This window comes from Asparagus officinalis, chromosome 10, assembly GCF_001876935.1.
Source record: "Asparagus officinalis chromosome 10, Aspof.V1, whole genome shotgun sequence".
Lineage (NCBI taxonomy): Eukaryota > Viridiplantae > Streptophyta > Magnoliopsida > Asparagales > Asparagaceae > Asparagus > Asparagus officinalis.
Window position 1 is genome coordinate 63,231,616 of NC_033803.1, and position 17,525 is coordinate 63,249,140.

Here is a 17,525-nt window from a genome sequence, read left to right on the forward strand (position 1 = left end):
TAATTATTCTCTATATAAATAAAGTGATTATCTATTAACCCACCTAATAAATGGATTAGTAAACTTTTCACTTTGAGAAGTTAACTCATTTTAACCCTCTAGAAGGGGTATTTTAACACTTTTATAATTTTGGTGTTTTCTATGTTAAGAGGGTTTAACTCACTTTGTTAAATTTTTATTTTTGGAAGGTCAAGGAGGAGTTAACTCCCCTTAACTCCTTACTAAATGTACTGTCAAACTAATAGAAAGTATATATAAATGATGACAATATATAATAGTGTTTTAGTTTATTATGAAATGCATAACAGAGGCATCGCATTCGTCTGGGTGGTGTAGTTGGTCATCACGCTAGTCTCACACACTAGAGGTCCCCAGTTCGAACCTGGGCTCAGACATTAATTTGTTTTTTATTATTTTTAGCCATTTTGCAGTTTTTAAATGCTTTTTTGATGCATGTTAGATGTGTTTAGATTCATATAGTTGAAGCATTATGTTATCATTTTGAGTTGGAAATTATGTTGCCATTTTACAGATTTTAAATGCTTTTTTTGATGCATTTTAAGATGTGTTTAGATTGATTTAGTTGGAGTATAATGTTGTTTCAACAATATCAATGGGTGTCTGGTTGAATGTACTTGCAAGACCAAAATGCTATTGCAACACCAAAATATACCAAAAACGAGTTTGTTGCATCCACGCTCGAATTTTAGAACATTGGAACTGTTGTGCGCGTCGCGGAAGCGTGACAACCAAACGGGCGTGCTTCGAGAACCAAATCAAACAAATGTCGAGATAAAGGCCAAACAAATCAAAACAACGGCACAAATCCAAACACAATAGTTTTACGTGGTTTGGAAGCGTGACAACCGGAACTACCATGCGGATGCAACAACTTGAGTTTGGAACTACACGTGGATCCAACTACGTTAATTTTAACAACATCATCCAACCAAACACACCCCAAAGTTGCCAATCGTACTTAAAAGCATATACTTCACTCTCTTAATTCCTTTACTTAGCATAAACAAATTTTAAATGCTTTCTTAAAAGGCTGAACATATTGTCTTTAGAAAGAGATTATTTTTTATTCTCTCATAAAGGCCCGGGCTTTGAGCCCAGATATTTCTGGGGTCCTTATATCTAACCCACATAAACACTTTCCTGCTTGAGTTTCAGTCCAAACCAATAGCCAAAACTCGGATGCAATTTCCTAAGTAACAGAAGATGCAAACTAACATATACAAACTTAAGCACAGAACAAAAGGGGATGAAAAGAAACTAAACTTATCATAAACAAGAACATCATCAAGAATGTATCAAGCTTTAAACCCAAAGAGTACAACACAAATGAAGCAAAAATAACTGCTCGATATCATAAATATTCCGAAATTAATCCAACCGCACTTCAAACCTCCAAAGACATTTACAATACATATACGAAAAATATAAAGAAGAGCTACGTGACGCTTGACAATCCTCGTCTTTAAATTTTGCCGTGACTATATTATAGGAGTAAAATCATTCGATTTCACCTTTGCAGGGAATATCGGTGCATCGGCAAACAGGTCTACCAGAAGAATGCCAACCATTGAAACCTCGCTCCAAAATCATAACCTTGTTAATCCTTGCATCATCTTTCATTTCCGATAGATAGTCTGCAAACATGCGTGCACAAGATGGGCCCCTCACCTGCATAAAAAAAGGCTGATCATCAATAAACCGAGGATAAGCAACAACGTCAGAATGTATTAAGATTTTCTTTAAACAAGAAGAAAATACTGAGTACTTGATAAGAAATAACTCTTCTTGGCAGAATATATCAGATGGAATTCACATGTAAACTTGTTTGCTGCTTGTTAGTTTCAACTAAAGGGCATCGATAACATAACTAAGTTGTCCATCATATCATCACTTATGTAAACTTCAGTTGTCAAGCTAAAGCTGGGATGGGTTTTCATATTCCAAACTTTCATTATTTCATATGATTGTTATGCTAGCCAATTCAATCAAGATTTCCATAGTAAAGCTTTCATGGAGGTCAAGAACTACTCCATCAAGATTTCCCATAGTTATCTGATGTAGGCAAGACTCAACCACATAAGCCCATAAAAAAAAAGTTTTTCGATTTTGATCATTCTATTGGATATGTCTAAGCATTTCCAATCTCTTGGAATTTTGCACTGATACCCCATAATAGCTAGCAACAAGCTCAACTTCATAAGCTAAGATGCTATGCAATTTAGATGCTGTAGTAAATATATAACCAGTTTCATATAAGAGACAAGGAATTAATTAGACCTGATAGTAAATCTATTCATTTCAGTCTGAGTTTTGACTCTGTTAAGAAAGGATTCAAATAACAAGGAGTTGCTCTTCAACAGAGACAATCATAGAATAATCTCCAATAGAGATAACAACAAAAATATGCTTGATATCCTACTCATTTGGCCCAAGTATCTTTCCTTCTTTCTCTCTCTCTCTCCTTTTATCTTGGTAAAATCCATAGGCCAGTCTTGGACCTAGGACGTTACATAACAGATTCAGATAGCCTTATTTACCAAATTCAGAAGGTTAAAAACACACAGTAAGCAGAGTATTAATAAGGTAATTACTCAAAAAGTTAGGCCACTGATGTACTAAACCCTGCCTATGATGCTAAATAGCAGAACAATATCATTAATGTTTCTTTTGCCCCTAGTTTCAGACTGGCATATCTTTTAGAGAAAGAAAAGCAAATAACGAATATATATCTACAATCACCTTCTATGCGACAGAGGATTAAGGTGTAGTTTTGTACGGTGTAGTTCTGAAAGTATAAGGCATGTCCCTATTCCTCTCAAGGTTAAGACAATGTTGTGGTTAGCTATTAATGGTAAATTGAACAACAAGGATATTCTGCTAAAAGAGGGGAACCGATTATTAACAGCAATTTTGTTCTCTGTGATAGGAAGGAAGATAGTAGTACACATATCTTCATTGAATGTGATTATGTTAGATCTATTTGGCATTCTTTCAAATTTAGATTTCATATGACAATTGAGTTCGAGAATTTGAGAGACTTGTGGAGCTGGTGGAGGATTCAAAAAATTCCTTATGATATGAGATTAAAATGGGATATCCGTGTGGGAATTCTATGGTCCGTGTGGCGTGAACGCAAAATAATAATATTTCAAAATAAAAAACTGCATCCTCTTGAGCTTTTGGAAGAAAATGATTTTTTTTTTGCCAAATTCTGGTTAGGTCATTTACCAGCTAAGTATGGTGGAGCTCGTTATAACCATCGCAAACTCAGAGGTGCTGATGGTGCTGAAGATGCAGAAGCAGCTGCTGCAAGGTTGAACAGCAATTCAGTTTTTTATGTTTATCATGGTGTTTGTTATACACTACAGTTGTTATGGGGTGGGTGTTTGTTTCGTTGTTTGTATTTTTTTTAGTTTGGAGATGTTATGGGTTTTATTATACACTGAGATGTAGTTATATGCTATCAAAATTGGGTTCCCCATCATATTGCGGTCAGGGATGATAGGTTTATATTTGTATCCAGCCAAGTTATAGTAGTAGAAGTGGCAGGGAACTGTAAAGATCTCATCCTTTTCCTCAAAAACAAGATACCCACAATCACCTTGATCCATGCCTTTAATACTTAATGGTTGTAATAAGAAAAAAAGGACTCTTTCACTCACTATACAGTCTATAATTGAGAAATTTCCTTATGTTCCCACTTTATTATCTTTATCAACTGTCTACCAAGGCTTTACATCATTCTGAATGGACAGTACAGATCAGTCTAACAAATCATAGACTAGTAGAACTACCTAATTATAAATTATTTCGGAGCTACAAATGACTTTTATTCTTAATGCACAGTCTACAAGTTAAAGTCCGACCTTGTTTTCAAGGTCCATAACTGAAAGTATGGATGATTCCGTGTATATATTGTTCCCATCTCTATAATTACGCATAGATTAGCAGTTGGCTCAAGCAAATGCCCATGAAAGATATCCAAGAAATCTAGGTGTTGTATCCACAAAAAGGAAACATCTATTTTACGGCGAAAACAGACGCTAGAGATAAAGCATCTATTTCGTCTCCTCAAAAGATTCCTCCTCATCAATAGGCTCGCACTTCCGGATCTAAAACGTAGTCGTCCAATTCTCAACTATACATAATCAGCCACACTTTCATCGCGGAACCTAGAGATAAGCAGCGAGACCTTTAACAAAAAGAGACCATTTTTATTAAGCAGGGAAAATTATTTTCAAAAAAAAAATCTAGAGCTCGCCCGAACTTTACTTTAGAAACTAATTTCTTCTTCCGTCAATTTCCTCCTCAATTGAATCTCGTTTCGTGTCACAGCATAAAATAAAGGGTTAATTGCGCTTTAATGCCCTGGAGGTGCACCGAAATTTAACATGGATATCCTAGAGTTTAAGTTCTGCCCAAAGAACCCAAAAAAAAAAAATTCAAGATGAAGATTAAAGCAACACTTCGACGCCAAATTTCGTGTCCTCCAATTTGCTACAGTTTAATGCCAAATTTCGAAACTTTAGGGTATTGAAGTGCAAGTAACCCTAAAAAGTTTTAAAAAAAAAGTTAGGGCAAAATTGCACCTTGCTGAGGGCGCAATGGAAGACGAGGGTATCTTTGCCCTCGACAGCCTGCAAAAGCTCCGGCATCTTCTCCTCGAACGAATCGCTCGCGTAGTGATGAGAGCCGGCGATATGCGCATCATAGCTCCTCTCCTCGTCCCTTCACCAAATCATGAAGAAACAAAATAATCAAAAAATAATAATAATTGAAGGAATTAGATCGAGCGAGTCGAGTTTTTCTTTTTTTTTTCTTTCTTTGGGGGAGGAATCTTAATAACCTGACATCGACAATGGCGACTGATTTGGTTCGGTTGAGGGAGATGAGCTGAGATGGAGTGATGTAAGAGACGCTTCTCGCCATGGATCTCCCCCTCCCCGCGAAAAGTTGGAAATTTTGGGAGTGGGAATCAACAAAACTCGTGCTTCGATTGGAAATTTTGGGAGTGGGAATCAACAAAAGATATATCTTAACTAACCAAAATTTACAATTTTTTTTTACCTTATTGCATCAAAGCGTAAAAAAACAAAATTCTGAGATATAAAAGTTCAAAAGGTGTAAATTATCTTAAAAAAAATTACCTCGTTTTATTTTTGAACTCAGCTAACTTTTCAAATGTACTCTTGAACTCAACTAACTTTTCAAATGTACTCTTGAACCCAAAACATCGAAATGGGCTTATCTTCAAAACCAAAAAAGCAGTGAATTTATACAGAAAATAAAAGAACAATTTTTCAAAACGGACTGATTTTTTTTTTTTTTTCAAAACCGACTGTTTTTTTTTTTATTTATCAAAATCGACCCGGTTTTGTGATTAGGCTGCTAATCACTATCCTAAATAGTCGGGGTTGGCAACCCCGACTATTTAGGAGGGTGTTAAACCCTAATTAAAGGGTGATTAGCAGGTTAATCACTATCCTAAATAGTCGGGGTTGCCAACCCCGACTATTTAGGATAGTGATTAGCCTGCTAATCACAAAACCGGGTCGATTTTGATAAATAAAAAAAAACAGTCGGTTTTGAAAAAAAAAAAAAAATTCAGTCGGTTTTGAAAAATTGTTCGAAAATAAAACTCTTTAAAGCTGAAATACCAAATATGCCCTCTCGACTTCTCCTCTCTCTTCAATCACCATCACCCTTAAAAGCATCACCGGAGCCCCTCAATTCCCTCCTCCCTCGATCCCACCGAAAACGAGCGCGAACCCAATTCTCGACTCTCAAATGAGAATGAAGAATCAACCCCTTAACAGGAGCACAGATACCCCAAATTTCTGTTGGTGTTTGTTGAAAAAGAAAGGCTGGTGGTTGGTGTTTGTTGAAAAAGAAGACATCAAGAAGAAAAAAAAAAGGAACGCAAAGGCTATATAAACCCCTCACCCCCCCCCCCCCCCCCCCCCTTAATCAATCATCCATCCTCAGCTTCTGAATCTTCTTGAGAATAGTGAGAGAGAGCACTCCTTGAGAAAGATTAGAGTGAGAAAAAAAAATTAGAGAGAGAAAGAGAGTACTCAGTGAGAGAAAATTGAGAGACAATTTTTAGAGTGCTTGTAATATTTCTTCCATTAGTGAAAGATCTGCAGCAGTCCGTGGACGTAGGCAATTTTGTGCCGAACCACGTAAATCTTGCGTGTCACCAAATTTGCGCATTTTATTTCGCTTCCTCTTAAGTCTGGAAATAGGGAAATCTGAGTAATCTCCCAACAACTGGTATCAGAGCTCTGGTTGTGACGTCTGTCAATTTTCTGTGAGATTACTATTCACGTGAATAGTGAATTTCGTGAATAGTGAAATTTTACCGACGGTACCGACTTGTCGACAGAGGTATCTTAATACAAGGTGGTTCGCAGAAATTATCAGAAATGATCCAAAGGAAGTCAGATTCGAGTGGGAGCGATGGCTGCAGACGAAGGGAAGGTGAAAATTGAGAAGTTCGATGGTGCGGACTTCGGCTTTTGGAAGATGCAGATCGAAGACTATCTGTACCAGAAGAAGCTGTATCAACCTCTCTCAGGAAAGAAGCCAGATGATATGAAGGATGAAGAGTGGGCTCTCCTCGACAGACAAGCCCTTGGAGTTATCCGATTGACGATATCCCGCAACGTTGCCTTCAACATAGCAAAGGAAAAGACCACGGCAGGTCTTATGACGGCTCTCTGCAGCATGTACGAGAAGCCCTCTGCCTCAAACAAAGTTCACTTGATGAGGCGGCTGTTCAATTTGCGAATGACGGAAGGCGCATCGACAGCTCAACATCTCAATGAACTCAACATAGTCACAACCCAGTTGAGTTCAGTTGGGATTGAATTTGATGAAGAAGTACGAGCATTGATACTTCTTTCTTCTCTACCAGAAAGCTGGAACGCTACAGTCACGGCTGTGAGTAGCTCATCGGGAAGCAACAAGTTGAAGTTCGATGACGTTCGTGATCTGATTCTTAGTGAAGAAATTCGGCGGAGAGAATCAGGTGAAGCTTCAACCTCCTCAGCTTTACACACAGAGTCTAGGGGAAGAACTTCAGAAAGAAGTTCAAATCACGGCAGATCAAATTCTAGAAGAAGCAAATCTAGATCAGGAAAGAAAGACTTCAAGTGCTACAATTATGGCAAGAAGGGTCATTTCAAGAGGGAGTGCCGGGCACCGAAGAAAAATACCGGCGCACAGGAGTCTGCCAACGTGACCGAGGAAGGAGGCGATGCTATGATTCTAAGCGTCAACAGTCCAATTGAATCATGGATTCTTGATTCAGGGGCATCCTTTCACTCCACCCCATGCCGAGAAATCATGGAGAACTACGTCAGCGGTGATTTCGGAAAGGTACATCTAGCAGATGATGAAACCTTGAAGATTGTTGGCAAGGGAGACATCCAATTAAAATTACCAAATCAGACCACATGGAAGCTGCAAGGAGTAAGACATATTCCTGGTCTTAGAAGAAATTTGATCTCTGTGGGACAGCTTGATGGAGAGGGTTATTGTACAACCTTCTCGGGTCATGAATGGAAGATTACCAAAGGAGCACTCGTCATTGCTCGAGGTAAGAAAAGTGGTACTCTCTATATAACCTCTAACTTAGAGAATATCATTGCAGTAACAGATGCAGATGAAAAATCAAACCTATGGCACCAAAGGCTTGGCCATATGAGCGAGAAAGGGATGAAGACACTTCTGTCAAAAGAAAAGCTACTGGATCTGAAGAATGTAGATGTCGGCCTATGCGAAGATTGCATCTTTGGCAAACAGAAAAAAGTCAGTTTTGCAAAGATTGGCAAGACACCCAAGCCTATGCGAAGATTGCATCTTTGGCAAACAGAAAAAAGTCAGTTTTGCAAAGATTGGCAAGACACCCAAGACAGAAAGGTTAGAATTAATTCATACCGACGTATGGGGACCATCTCCAGTTTCATCTCTTGCAGTCTCACTGTACTATGTTACCTTCATCGATGATTCTACAAGGAAGGTGTGGGTCTATTTTCTGAAGAAGAAATCAGAAGTCTTTGATACCTTCAGAAAATGGAAGGCCATGGTGGAAAATGAAACTGGTTTGAAGATAAAGAAGTTGAGGTCAGATAATGGAGGAGAGTACAAAGACAATAGATTCAAAGAGTTTTGCGCAAACAGCGGGATCAAGATGGAGAAAACAGTTCCCATGACACCGCAACAGAATGGCGTAGCAGAGCGCATGAACAGAACTTTGAATGAACGTGCCAGAAGCATGAGGATACATGTCGGCTTGCCCAAGTTTCTATGGGCTGAAGCTATCAATACCGCAGCCTACCTAATCAACCGTGGACCCTCAGTTTCCTTGGATGGTGGAATACCGGAAGAAGCTTGGAGCAGAAAAGAGGTAAACCTTTCACATTTAAGAATCTTTGGTTGTATCTCTTATGTTGTTTGTGAAAAAATTTGCAGTAAAAGAAATGAAGGAAAATTGATTTGTATTCCTTTAATCTCAGTTACAATTGGATTTCCTGATTACAAAAGAGAAGAGAATGATCTAAATTCTCCCCTTTGTTTAATTCTGGGTTCTTCACGGTGGCAATGAGATGCCTCCCTCGAATGCTCGCGTCGAGTTTGCTTCTCGTTGACGATCCGACGTCTTGTTTCACTGGAACATGATCTTCTCCTCACGAGTTGACGTTGTGGAAAACTTGCGTGGAAAGTTTGAAACTCTGGACGAGTTGATAACTCTGAATGAGTAGGAAACTCTTGAAAAAGAGTTGATTTGAACTGAGAATCGGTTCTCAAGCCAAGGATGAAGAAGCTCTTGTTGTAGATCTCCCAAGCTCCAGAAATGCTCCAAGGATCCTGTTGATGAGCCAAGAAGTTCCAACCGACCGCCCCTTAACTGAATTGATTTTCAGTTATTTATAGGGGATTAAGGGATGTAACCACCTCCTTAATTCGCTCCTAAGTGGGGCTAATGGGATGTAACCGCCCCCTTAAATCACTCCTGAGTGGAGTTGTGATCCCCTCAGATCGTGGGAAACGGTTTTGGAACCGTTCAGCTCGTGTTTGAACGAGTCAAACGCAGGCCCGCGTTCTGGCATGAATTCTGTGTCCAAACGCAATGCCTAAAAGCTTGAACGCAGCATCTGGAAGCTCGGACGCAGCGTTTGGAAGCTCATTTGCAGCGATTTAAGAGCTGCGTTTGGCAGCGGTTCTGAGTTACGTTTACAGCAATTTGGAAGCTGCGTTTGTACAATTTAAGAGCTGCGTTTGGCAGCGGATCTGAGCTGCGTTTAGAGCTAGATGTGACCTACGTTTACAGCGTTTGAAGACTGTGTTTACAGCGATTTGGAAGCTGCGTTGGCGGCCGAATCTGAGCTGCGTTTGCAGCTTTTGGAGCTGCGTTTGCGGCCGAACATGAGCTGCGTTGGCGGCCAAATCTGATCTGTGTTTGCAGCTTTTGGAGCTGCGTTTGCGGCCGAGCATGAGCTGCGTTTGTAGCTTTTGGAGCTGTGTCTGAGCTGCGTTCGTGGCTATGAACGCGGCACATCTTGATGCTGGTACGCGGGGAGGACTTCCACGTCTTGATTTGAAGAGACCGTCGATTTGTAGTCTCTTTCTATCGAAGTTTTGCAAAGATCGTCATTTTGTAATCTTTACTAGCAGAGCGCATGAACAGAACTTTGAATGAACGTGCCAGAAGCATGAGGTTACATGCCGGCTTGCCCAAGTTCCTATGGGCTGAAGCTATCAATACCGCAGCCTACCTAATCAACCGTGGACCCTCAGTTCCCTTGGATGGTGGAATACCGGAAGAAGCTTGGAGCAGAAAAGAGGTAAACCTTTCACATTTAAGAATTTTTGGTTGTATCTCTTATGTACACATAGATTCTGCTGAAAGAAGTAAACTTGATGCCAAATCTAACAAATGTGTTTTTGTTGGTTATGGTGGTGATGAGTTTGGTTACCGATTTTGGGATTATGAAAATCGGAAGATCATCAGAAGCAGAGATGTCATATTCAATGAGAATGTGATGTACAAAGACAGATCAACTGCAGAATCAAGTAGCTCTAGTACAAAAGCTGAAACAAAGGAATTTGCTGAATTTGAGGAGATTTCTGAAAAAGATGTTCAGACTAGCCCTGAAGCAGTTCAAGAAGAACCAAGCACGCCAGAAGTGAGATGCTCCTCCAGAATTCCTAAGCCAACCCAGCGTTATTTGCCTTCTTTGCACTATCTGTTGCTGACTGACAGTGGTGAACCGGAGTGTTATGACGAAGCAATGCAGGTGGAGGATTCAGTCAAGTGGGAGTCTGCTATGCAAGATGAGATGGACTCGTTCATGTCAAATCAGACATGGGACTTAGCTGAATTACCACAAGGTAAGAAAGCTCTTCATAACAAATGGATTTACGGGATCAAAGAAGAGCATGATGGGAACAAGCGCTACAAGGCAAGATTGGTTGTCAAAGGCTTTCAGTAAAAGAAAGGTATTGACTATAAGAATTTTCTCCCCGGTCGTGAAACTGACTACAATCAGACTGGTGTTGAAAATTGTAGTTGCTGAGAATTTACATCTTGAGCAATTAGATGTAAAAACAGCTTTCCTTCATGGTGATTTGGAGGAGGAGATTTATATGAAGCAACCAGAAGGCTTCATAAAGGCAGGCAAGGAAAATCTAGTATGCCGTTTGAAGAAAAGCTTGTATGGATTAAAACAAGCTCCCAGACAGTGGTACAAGAAGTTTGACAACTTCATGGGCAGCAACAGTTTCACTAGATGTCAAGCAGATCATTGCTGCTATCTCAAGAGGTTTGACAATAGCTTCATTATTTTATTGTTATACGTTGATGACATGCTCGTTGCAGGATCAGATCTGCAAGAGATTATAAATTTGAAGCAGAAATTGTCAAAGCAGTTCGCTATGAAAGATCTTGGTGCTGCAAAGCAGATTCTTGGAATGAGGATCAAGAGAGACACGAAGTCTAGGACCTTGATGTTATCACAGGCTGAGTACATCAACAAAGTACTCTCCAGGTTTAATATGCAAGATGCTAAACCAGTGGGTACACCTTTAGGTGTTCATTTCAGACTTTCTAAAGAAGCGAAGGTCCCGTACGCCTCAGCAATTGGAAGTCTGATGTATGCCATGGTCTGTACAAGACCGGATATTGCTCAAGCAGTGGGAGCTGTTAGCAGGTACATGAATGATCCGGGCAAGGTACACTGGGAAGCAGTCAAATGGATCCTCAGATATCTACGGGGTACCACAGGTAAAGCACTTTGTTTCAAAGGTGGAGATACAATACTAACAGGCTATGTAGATGCTGATCTAGCAGGAAATGTTGATATCAGAAACTATGTAGATGCTGATCTAGCAGGAAATGTTGATATCAGAAAGAGCACTACAGGGTATGTATATACTCTAAGAGGTACTGCAGTGAGTTGGGTTTCTCAACTGCAGAAGATAGTTGCTCTCTCCACAATTGAAGCAGAATATGTCGCTGTTACAGAAGCCATCAAGGAAATGGTGTGGCTTCAAAATTTCTTGGATGAATTAGGCAAGAAACAAGAAGACAATGTCTTATACTGCGACAGTCAAAGTGCTATTCATCTAGCGAAGAATCCGTCTTTCCATTCCAGAACGAAGCACATACAGATGCGGTATCATTTTATCCGGTCACTTCTCGAAGATGGAATTTTGAAGCTTGAAAAAATCAGTGGAGCTCAAAATCCGGCAGATATGCTGACAAAGACGGTGACTACTGACAAACTGAAGCTGTGTTCAGCTTCAGTTGGCCTGCAATAGTATGAAGACAGATTGAAATCAGTCTTCAAGTAGGAGATTGTTGGTCAAAAAGCTCCTGCCACCTAAAAGCATCTTTCTTTGACAAAAGCAGACAAAGGAAGAAAGGGGGGCTGCCAAAGTTGAAAAAAAGGTGTTGGTTGGTGTTTGTTGAAAAAGAAAGGCTGGTGGTTGGTGTTTGTTGAAAAAGAAGACATCAGGAAGAAAAAAAAGGAACGCAAAGGCTATATAAACCCCACGCTCCCCCCCTTAATCAATCATCCATCCTCAGCTTCTGAATCTTCTTGAGAATAGTGAGAGAGAGCACTCCTTGAGAAAGGTTAGAGTGAGAAAAAAAATTAGAGAGAGAAAGAGAGTACTCAGTGAGAGAAAATTGAGAGACAATTTTCAGAGTGCTTGTAATATTTCTTCCATTAGTGAAAGATCTGCAGCAGCCCGTGGACGTAGGCAATTTTGTGCCGAACCACGTAAATCTTGCGTGTCACCAAATTTGCGCATTTTATTTCGCTTCCTCTTAAGTCTGGAAATAGGGAAATCTGAGTAATCTCCCAACAATTTCTTGAACTCTGTTAAGAACCAAGGGGTTTTGGGACTCAGACGAGGAGAGCAGTGGAGCTCCTCGGAAATGGCGAGTCGGCGAACCTCGGTGAACCCCGGTGCTGGCTGCTACTCCGGAAGGCGCAATTTTGAGCAACACCCAAATCGAGAACAGGGAGAAATACTTCATCCAGATGATAAAGATCGTATCTTGCTCGTCCGGATGAGAGTTGCTGTATTATGAGTAGCCGTTGAGTTAGGAGCAATGGGTTTGTCGTGAGCAGAGAGATGGAGGATGAAGACGAGGGTAGAGTTGGTATTTTAGCTTCAAAGAGCGTAGCTTCTGTGTAAATTTAGTATTTGGGTATATTGGATTTGAGAGTACAATCGAAAGTTTGTGTGGTTTATAAATAAATTCTGGTAAATCTTTTGTTTCCAAAGGAAAAAAAAAGGGAAAATGTGTCCAGGCCCCAAAAGTGGGAACTTCGTGTGACTAGCCCTCCTGTATTTTGCCCCATATGGAATAGCCCCAAATACGCATAGTATTTGCGACGAGACCCCGAATTGACTCTTTTCAGAAAAAGCCCAGCGGAAGTTACGATCTTGCCCTCTGATGGGACTGAGCTGGGTTAATGTGCCCCTCACCTTTACAAGTACTCTCCCTCTCTTTCTCTCTCTTCCACCTAGCACCGTCATCAAGAACTCTTCATCTTCCTAATTTCTGTACGAATTTCAACGTTTCTAGGGTTTTCACCGGAAAAATGTCATCGTCTACGGAAGAATCCAGTAACGACTACGAGGTCGGGCACCGAGCCGAGTTGGAAGGAAAAGGCGCTTCATCTGCGGGTGGCAGCGCGGAGGAAGCTACGGAAGCTACGAAAACCCTAATCGAAATGCAAAAGGAGGCATTACAATGGCGAGACCAGAAAAGGAGGACGGCAATGGTTGGTCATACCAACGAACCCCCCTCAAAAAAACAGTAAGTGTTATGTTATACCGCGAAGAGAGAATGCAGATTAACCTAATATTGTTAGTTCTAGGCTTTGTTCAATGTTAGCTCTAGTTTAAGTCCAATGTTAGTTCTATTTTGAGTCCAATGTTAGTTCTATAATATTACGTGTTAGCTCTATTTTGTTCCCGTTAGTGCTAGGTCTAATATTGTTTCATATGTCTTATTGAACTTACAAATTCGAAAATTTTTTGCAGGGAAAAAATTGCTCTAACAGGCTCAGCAGAAACACTAAGGTTAACGGCCAATATCGGGGCTTATTGGGCATTTATGAAGCGCCTTGCCCCGAAGATCCGTCAGTGGCATAGGGATGCATACTGCGGTTCTATATTTCAGCACTACATTTTGTTTGGGGCTCCTGCGCCTGATCGGCCCACCCTTGAGCTGCTGCTGAGCTTTTTCGATAGAGATAATAACACCTTTTGTATACCTGATTCAAAAAGTGGGGGTATGAAAAATGTTAGTTTTGATTTGCAATGGGTCCATAACCATACTTATTTCCCAATTTATGGGGAGGACATAAGGAACAATAGGGACTCAAGAAGCAGAATATGGCTGGAATATTTCTCTAAGCTCTTCATTTCTGAAGAGGGTAAGAAGTTAAAAAAAGCAGAAACCAGCCAACGTAAGCATCTTGAAGGGCTACTTGAACGGCTAGTTGAATCTACAAAAAAGCGGGATATCGAGGAAGTTCTAACTTATTCTATGTTAGTTCTATTCTGTAGCGTGTTAGTTCTAATCTGCACAGTGTTAGTTCCATTCTGTAGAGTGTTAGTTCTAATCTGCAGATTAGAACTCACACGCTACAGACAGATTAGAACTAACACGCTGTAGAATAGAACTAACACTGTGCAAAATAGAACTAACACTCTACAGAATATAACTAACACTGTGTAGATTAGAATTAACACTGTGCAGAATAGAACTAACACTCTACAGAATAGAACTAACACTGTGCAGATTAGAACTAACACTCTACAGAATAGAACTAACACACAGTGTTAGTTCTATTCTGTAGAGTGTTAGTTCTAATCTGCACAGTGTTAGTTCTATTATGTAGAGTGTTAGTTCTAATCTACACAGTGTTAGTTCTATTCTGTAGAGTGTTAGTTCTAATCTGTCTGTAGCGTGTGAGTTCTAATCTGCACCTTGTTAGTTTTAAGATATACCATGTTAGTTCTATCTGCACTCATGTAAGTTCTATCATAGGTCATGTTAGTTCTATCATAATTCATGTCGTACCACGTACTAATTTACACCATGTTAGTTCTAGATGCAGCCATATTTTATTCTCTTTGGTCTAGTTTAGTATTAAATGTTAATGGTAAATATATTATTTGGTACAGCTTTGGTACTACGAGATGACAGGCATAAAGAAATATGCCCTCTTAGACCCAACCAGACCTCCAATGACAAATTGGGCATCAGGGGAGGAGAGAATCGCATCTATGAGGATGCCGACAATTATTTCAAAGGCTAAGTCAGCGTCAATAATATTTGTCCATAGGCCTATTACGGAGGCCGCTTCTCCTGGTCATGTTCATTCACTTCCCGCTGAACAGAGGGATGAAGTTCTTCAGCAAAGCATCAGGCAAAGAGGAAGGCTTTCCAGGAAGAAACTACTAAGAACTTCTCAATAGGTTACGTAAGTATCCTGTTATGTTAAGTCGTACTCATTTATATCTAACTGCAAAGAATATCCTAATTATGTTTAATCCTACTTAAAATTATAATCTTGTATCAATAACAGATCATGGCAAAGCATATTGACGTTGCTTTTGACGATGAAGAGGAGATCAATGTTCTTCCCATTGAGCAGCAACTCACATTTTGGAGAAATTCTGCTAAATTTCTCAAGCGACTTCTTGATGCTACAAAGCAGACCAAGAGCAAATATTGTAAAGAATTCATGATTGAGATCAACAGGCTTAACAGGATAATTGAAAAATGTGGAAGACATGATGAGGTTATAGACCCAGTGCTGCTTAAGTCAAATATCAAACAGAAAATTGCAAATGAAATTAGGAAGAAGCGACAGGGAGCTCAAGAGGAACAGAAGTCCAAAACAAGCAGTGTATATAAGGAAGAGCCCACCAGTCAAGAACATGTACATAAGATTGTTGAAGAGGATGTAAAGCATCTTGCTGACGATGAGGCAATAGAAGAGGAGCCAGTTACTTCTCCAGGGGAGGGGGTATATAGTAAGGTTGACCAGACTGTAGATACTAAGGTTGATGATAGTGTAAATAAGGAAGAGGAGCATATGCAACATATTGTAGATATGGAAGAGGAGCATATGGTAGATAAGGAAGAGGAGCATATGGAAAATGAAAATTTTATTGTAGATAACAAAGGTTTTGATGAGGATACTGTTGATGGTGTAGATAAGGAGGAAGATATTGTAGATAAAGGCAAGGAGAATGTAGATAAGTTGGAAGCACAGGAGGAAGAGGATCTTGTGAATATTGAACATGATGTGGACAAACTTGTAGATGTTCTAACGAGCAATGTGGAAGCAAAGCGTAGACCACAGCCAAGAAGGGTAAGCAGGAGATCTAAATGGAAGAGGACACCATATACTGAAGGCAAAAGAAAGAAAAAGGAAAAAATTAGTATAGATATACTTGAAAGTCCTGAATCAAAAGTAAAACTAGCTGAAAAAGTTACTCATTTTTACCCCAGTAATCAAATCCCCACTTTTGATGTGTTGAGTTCGAAGCTAATGACAGATGAAGAGGAAGCTCTATTGGGAGAGCTGAATAATGAGCTTCCAGACCCTACATTGTTTAACTTACGCATAATAGATAGCACAGGTGCTTTTGTACATAATTTAAAGATAACATCTCCCGTAGCAGAAAGACTCGACAAAGCTCAAATTGAGAGCCTAAGTTCTCAGAAGATTCACAGGTAAGTTTCAATTGACTATTTATATGCTAATTCTCCATATATTAGTTCTAATTCATGTTACTTCTAATTTATACCAGGAGATATAATGTTATAGTAACAACCAACAGCAGTATTAACAGGGAAGAGTTGTTATATGTACTTCGTGGTGGCCGCCTTGACGACAAGGTTAACATATACTTCCTTAATAATTAGTATAATATTGTTTAAACTAAATTTTAATGTTTCATAACAATAACAGGTGGAAGAAGCAGTTTTGGACACTATTAACCAGGAGGCATACGGCAAAGGATATGGAGTCGTATCGGTGTTCTTTCTTGTAAGAACATGCTATTCCTAATTTCACCACGTTAGTTTTGATTGAAATTCATGTTAGATCTTGTGTAATCCATGCTAGTTATACCATGAGTCACGTTAGTTCTAGTTAGCATCAAATTAGACCTACCATAAGTCATGTTAGTTCCGTTCTTTAGAGTGTTAGTTCTATTCTGTAGAGTATTAGTTCTATTCTGTAGAGTGTTAGTTCTAATCTGCACAGTGTTAGTTCTATTCTGTAGAGTGTTAGTTCTATTCTGTAGAGTGTTAGTTCTATTCTGTAGAGTGTTAGTTCTATTCTGTAGAGTGTTAGTTCTATTCTGTAGCGTGTTAGTTCTATTCTGCAGCGTGTTAGTTCTAATTAATACGGTGTTAGTTAGCCTTCGCATCTTATGTTTGTTTTAATTTCAACTCAAACATGATGTGTTTGCAGCACTCACTCCATGGCTTGGAGGCGAACAATTACGAGCTATATTTGTCATTCATTGAGAAATATACCGCATTCCGTATGGAGCATCTCTTGATCCCTTTGGTCAGGCACGATCATTGGCATCTTGTAGAAGTTGATCTTAAAGATAAAGTCGTCAAGCATTACAGCTCCGCTGGGCACGAAGCTTGGATGAAGCCTGTTAATAAAATCATAAACTTCTTTGATGCCCATCATGCTGATTTTATTAAAGATAATATGCGCAAAATATTTAGATATCAAGCCATCAAATGCGAGCAACAAAGAGGACGGTTAGTTCTGATGTCTATATTGTGTTAATTTGTGTTATAGTATTAGAACGGAACGAAAATGTCTAATGAACTCATTCTATGTTGCAGCTTTCTTCTTACGATGTCATGGAATTACCGCTCGTGCCCCTCCGAGGATGCTTACCGTCCCGACCAACACCTCCAGCACCATACGACATCTTTC

At 39.6% G+C, this 17,525-nt stretch overlaps 1 protein-coding gene and 1 non-coding gene across 3 annotated transcripts; one reads left to right on the plus strand and one right to left on the minus strand.

Moving 5' to 3' along the window:
* On the plus strand, positions 322-395 carry TRNAV-CAC. Its single transcript has one exon. It is a non-coding gene; the product is annotated as a tRNA-Val (tRNA).
* On the minus strand, positions 1,349-5,954 carry LOC109826149 (arsenate reductase 2.2-like). Of its 2 annotated transcripts, XM_020393131.1 has the most exons (5): positions 5,235-5,264; positions 5,169-5,204; positions 4,868-5,011; positions 4,611-4,749; positions 1,349-1,689 (listed from the first exon to the last, which is right to left on the minus strand). In XM_020393131.1, the coding sequence occupies exons 3-5, from the start codon at positions 4,948-4,950 to the stop codon at positions 1,519-1,521; spliced, it is 393 nt and encodes a 130-aa protein (XP_020248720.1). In that variant the 5' UTR covers positions 4,951-5,011; positions 5,169-5,204; positions 5,235-5,264; the 3' UTR covers positions 1,349-1,518. The 2 variants fall into 2 exon arrangements, with proteins under 2 accessions (XP_020248720.1, XP_020248719.1); XM_020393130.1 differs by lacking the exons at positions 5,169-5,204; positions 5,235-5,264 and adding an exon at positions 5,679-5,954.

Bases quoted from the DNA above. Each gene is read 5' to 3' on its own strand.
- LOC109826149 (XM_020393130.1), bottom strand. From the start codon at position 4,950: ATGGCGAGAAGCGTCTCTTACATCACTCCATCTCAGCTCATCTCCCTC. The intron at 4,750-4,867 runs GTTATTAAGATT...GATTTGGTGAAG, and splicing joins GTCGCCATTGTCGATGTCAG to GGACGAGGAGAGGAGCTATG. The intron at 1,690-4,610 runs GTGCAATTTTGC...TTTTTTATGCAG, and splicing joins TCCATTGCGCCCTCAGCAAG to GTGAGGGGCCCATCTTGTGC.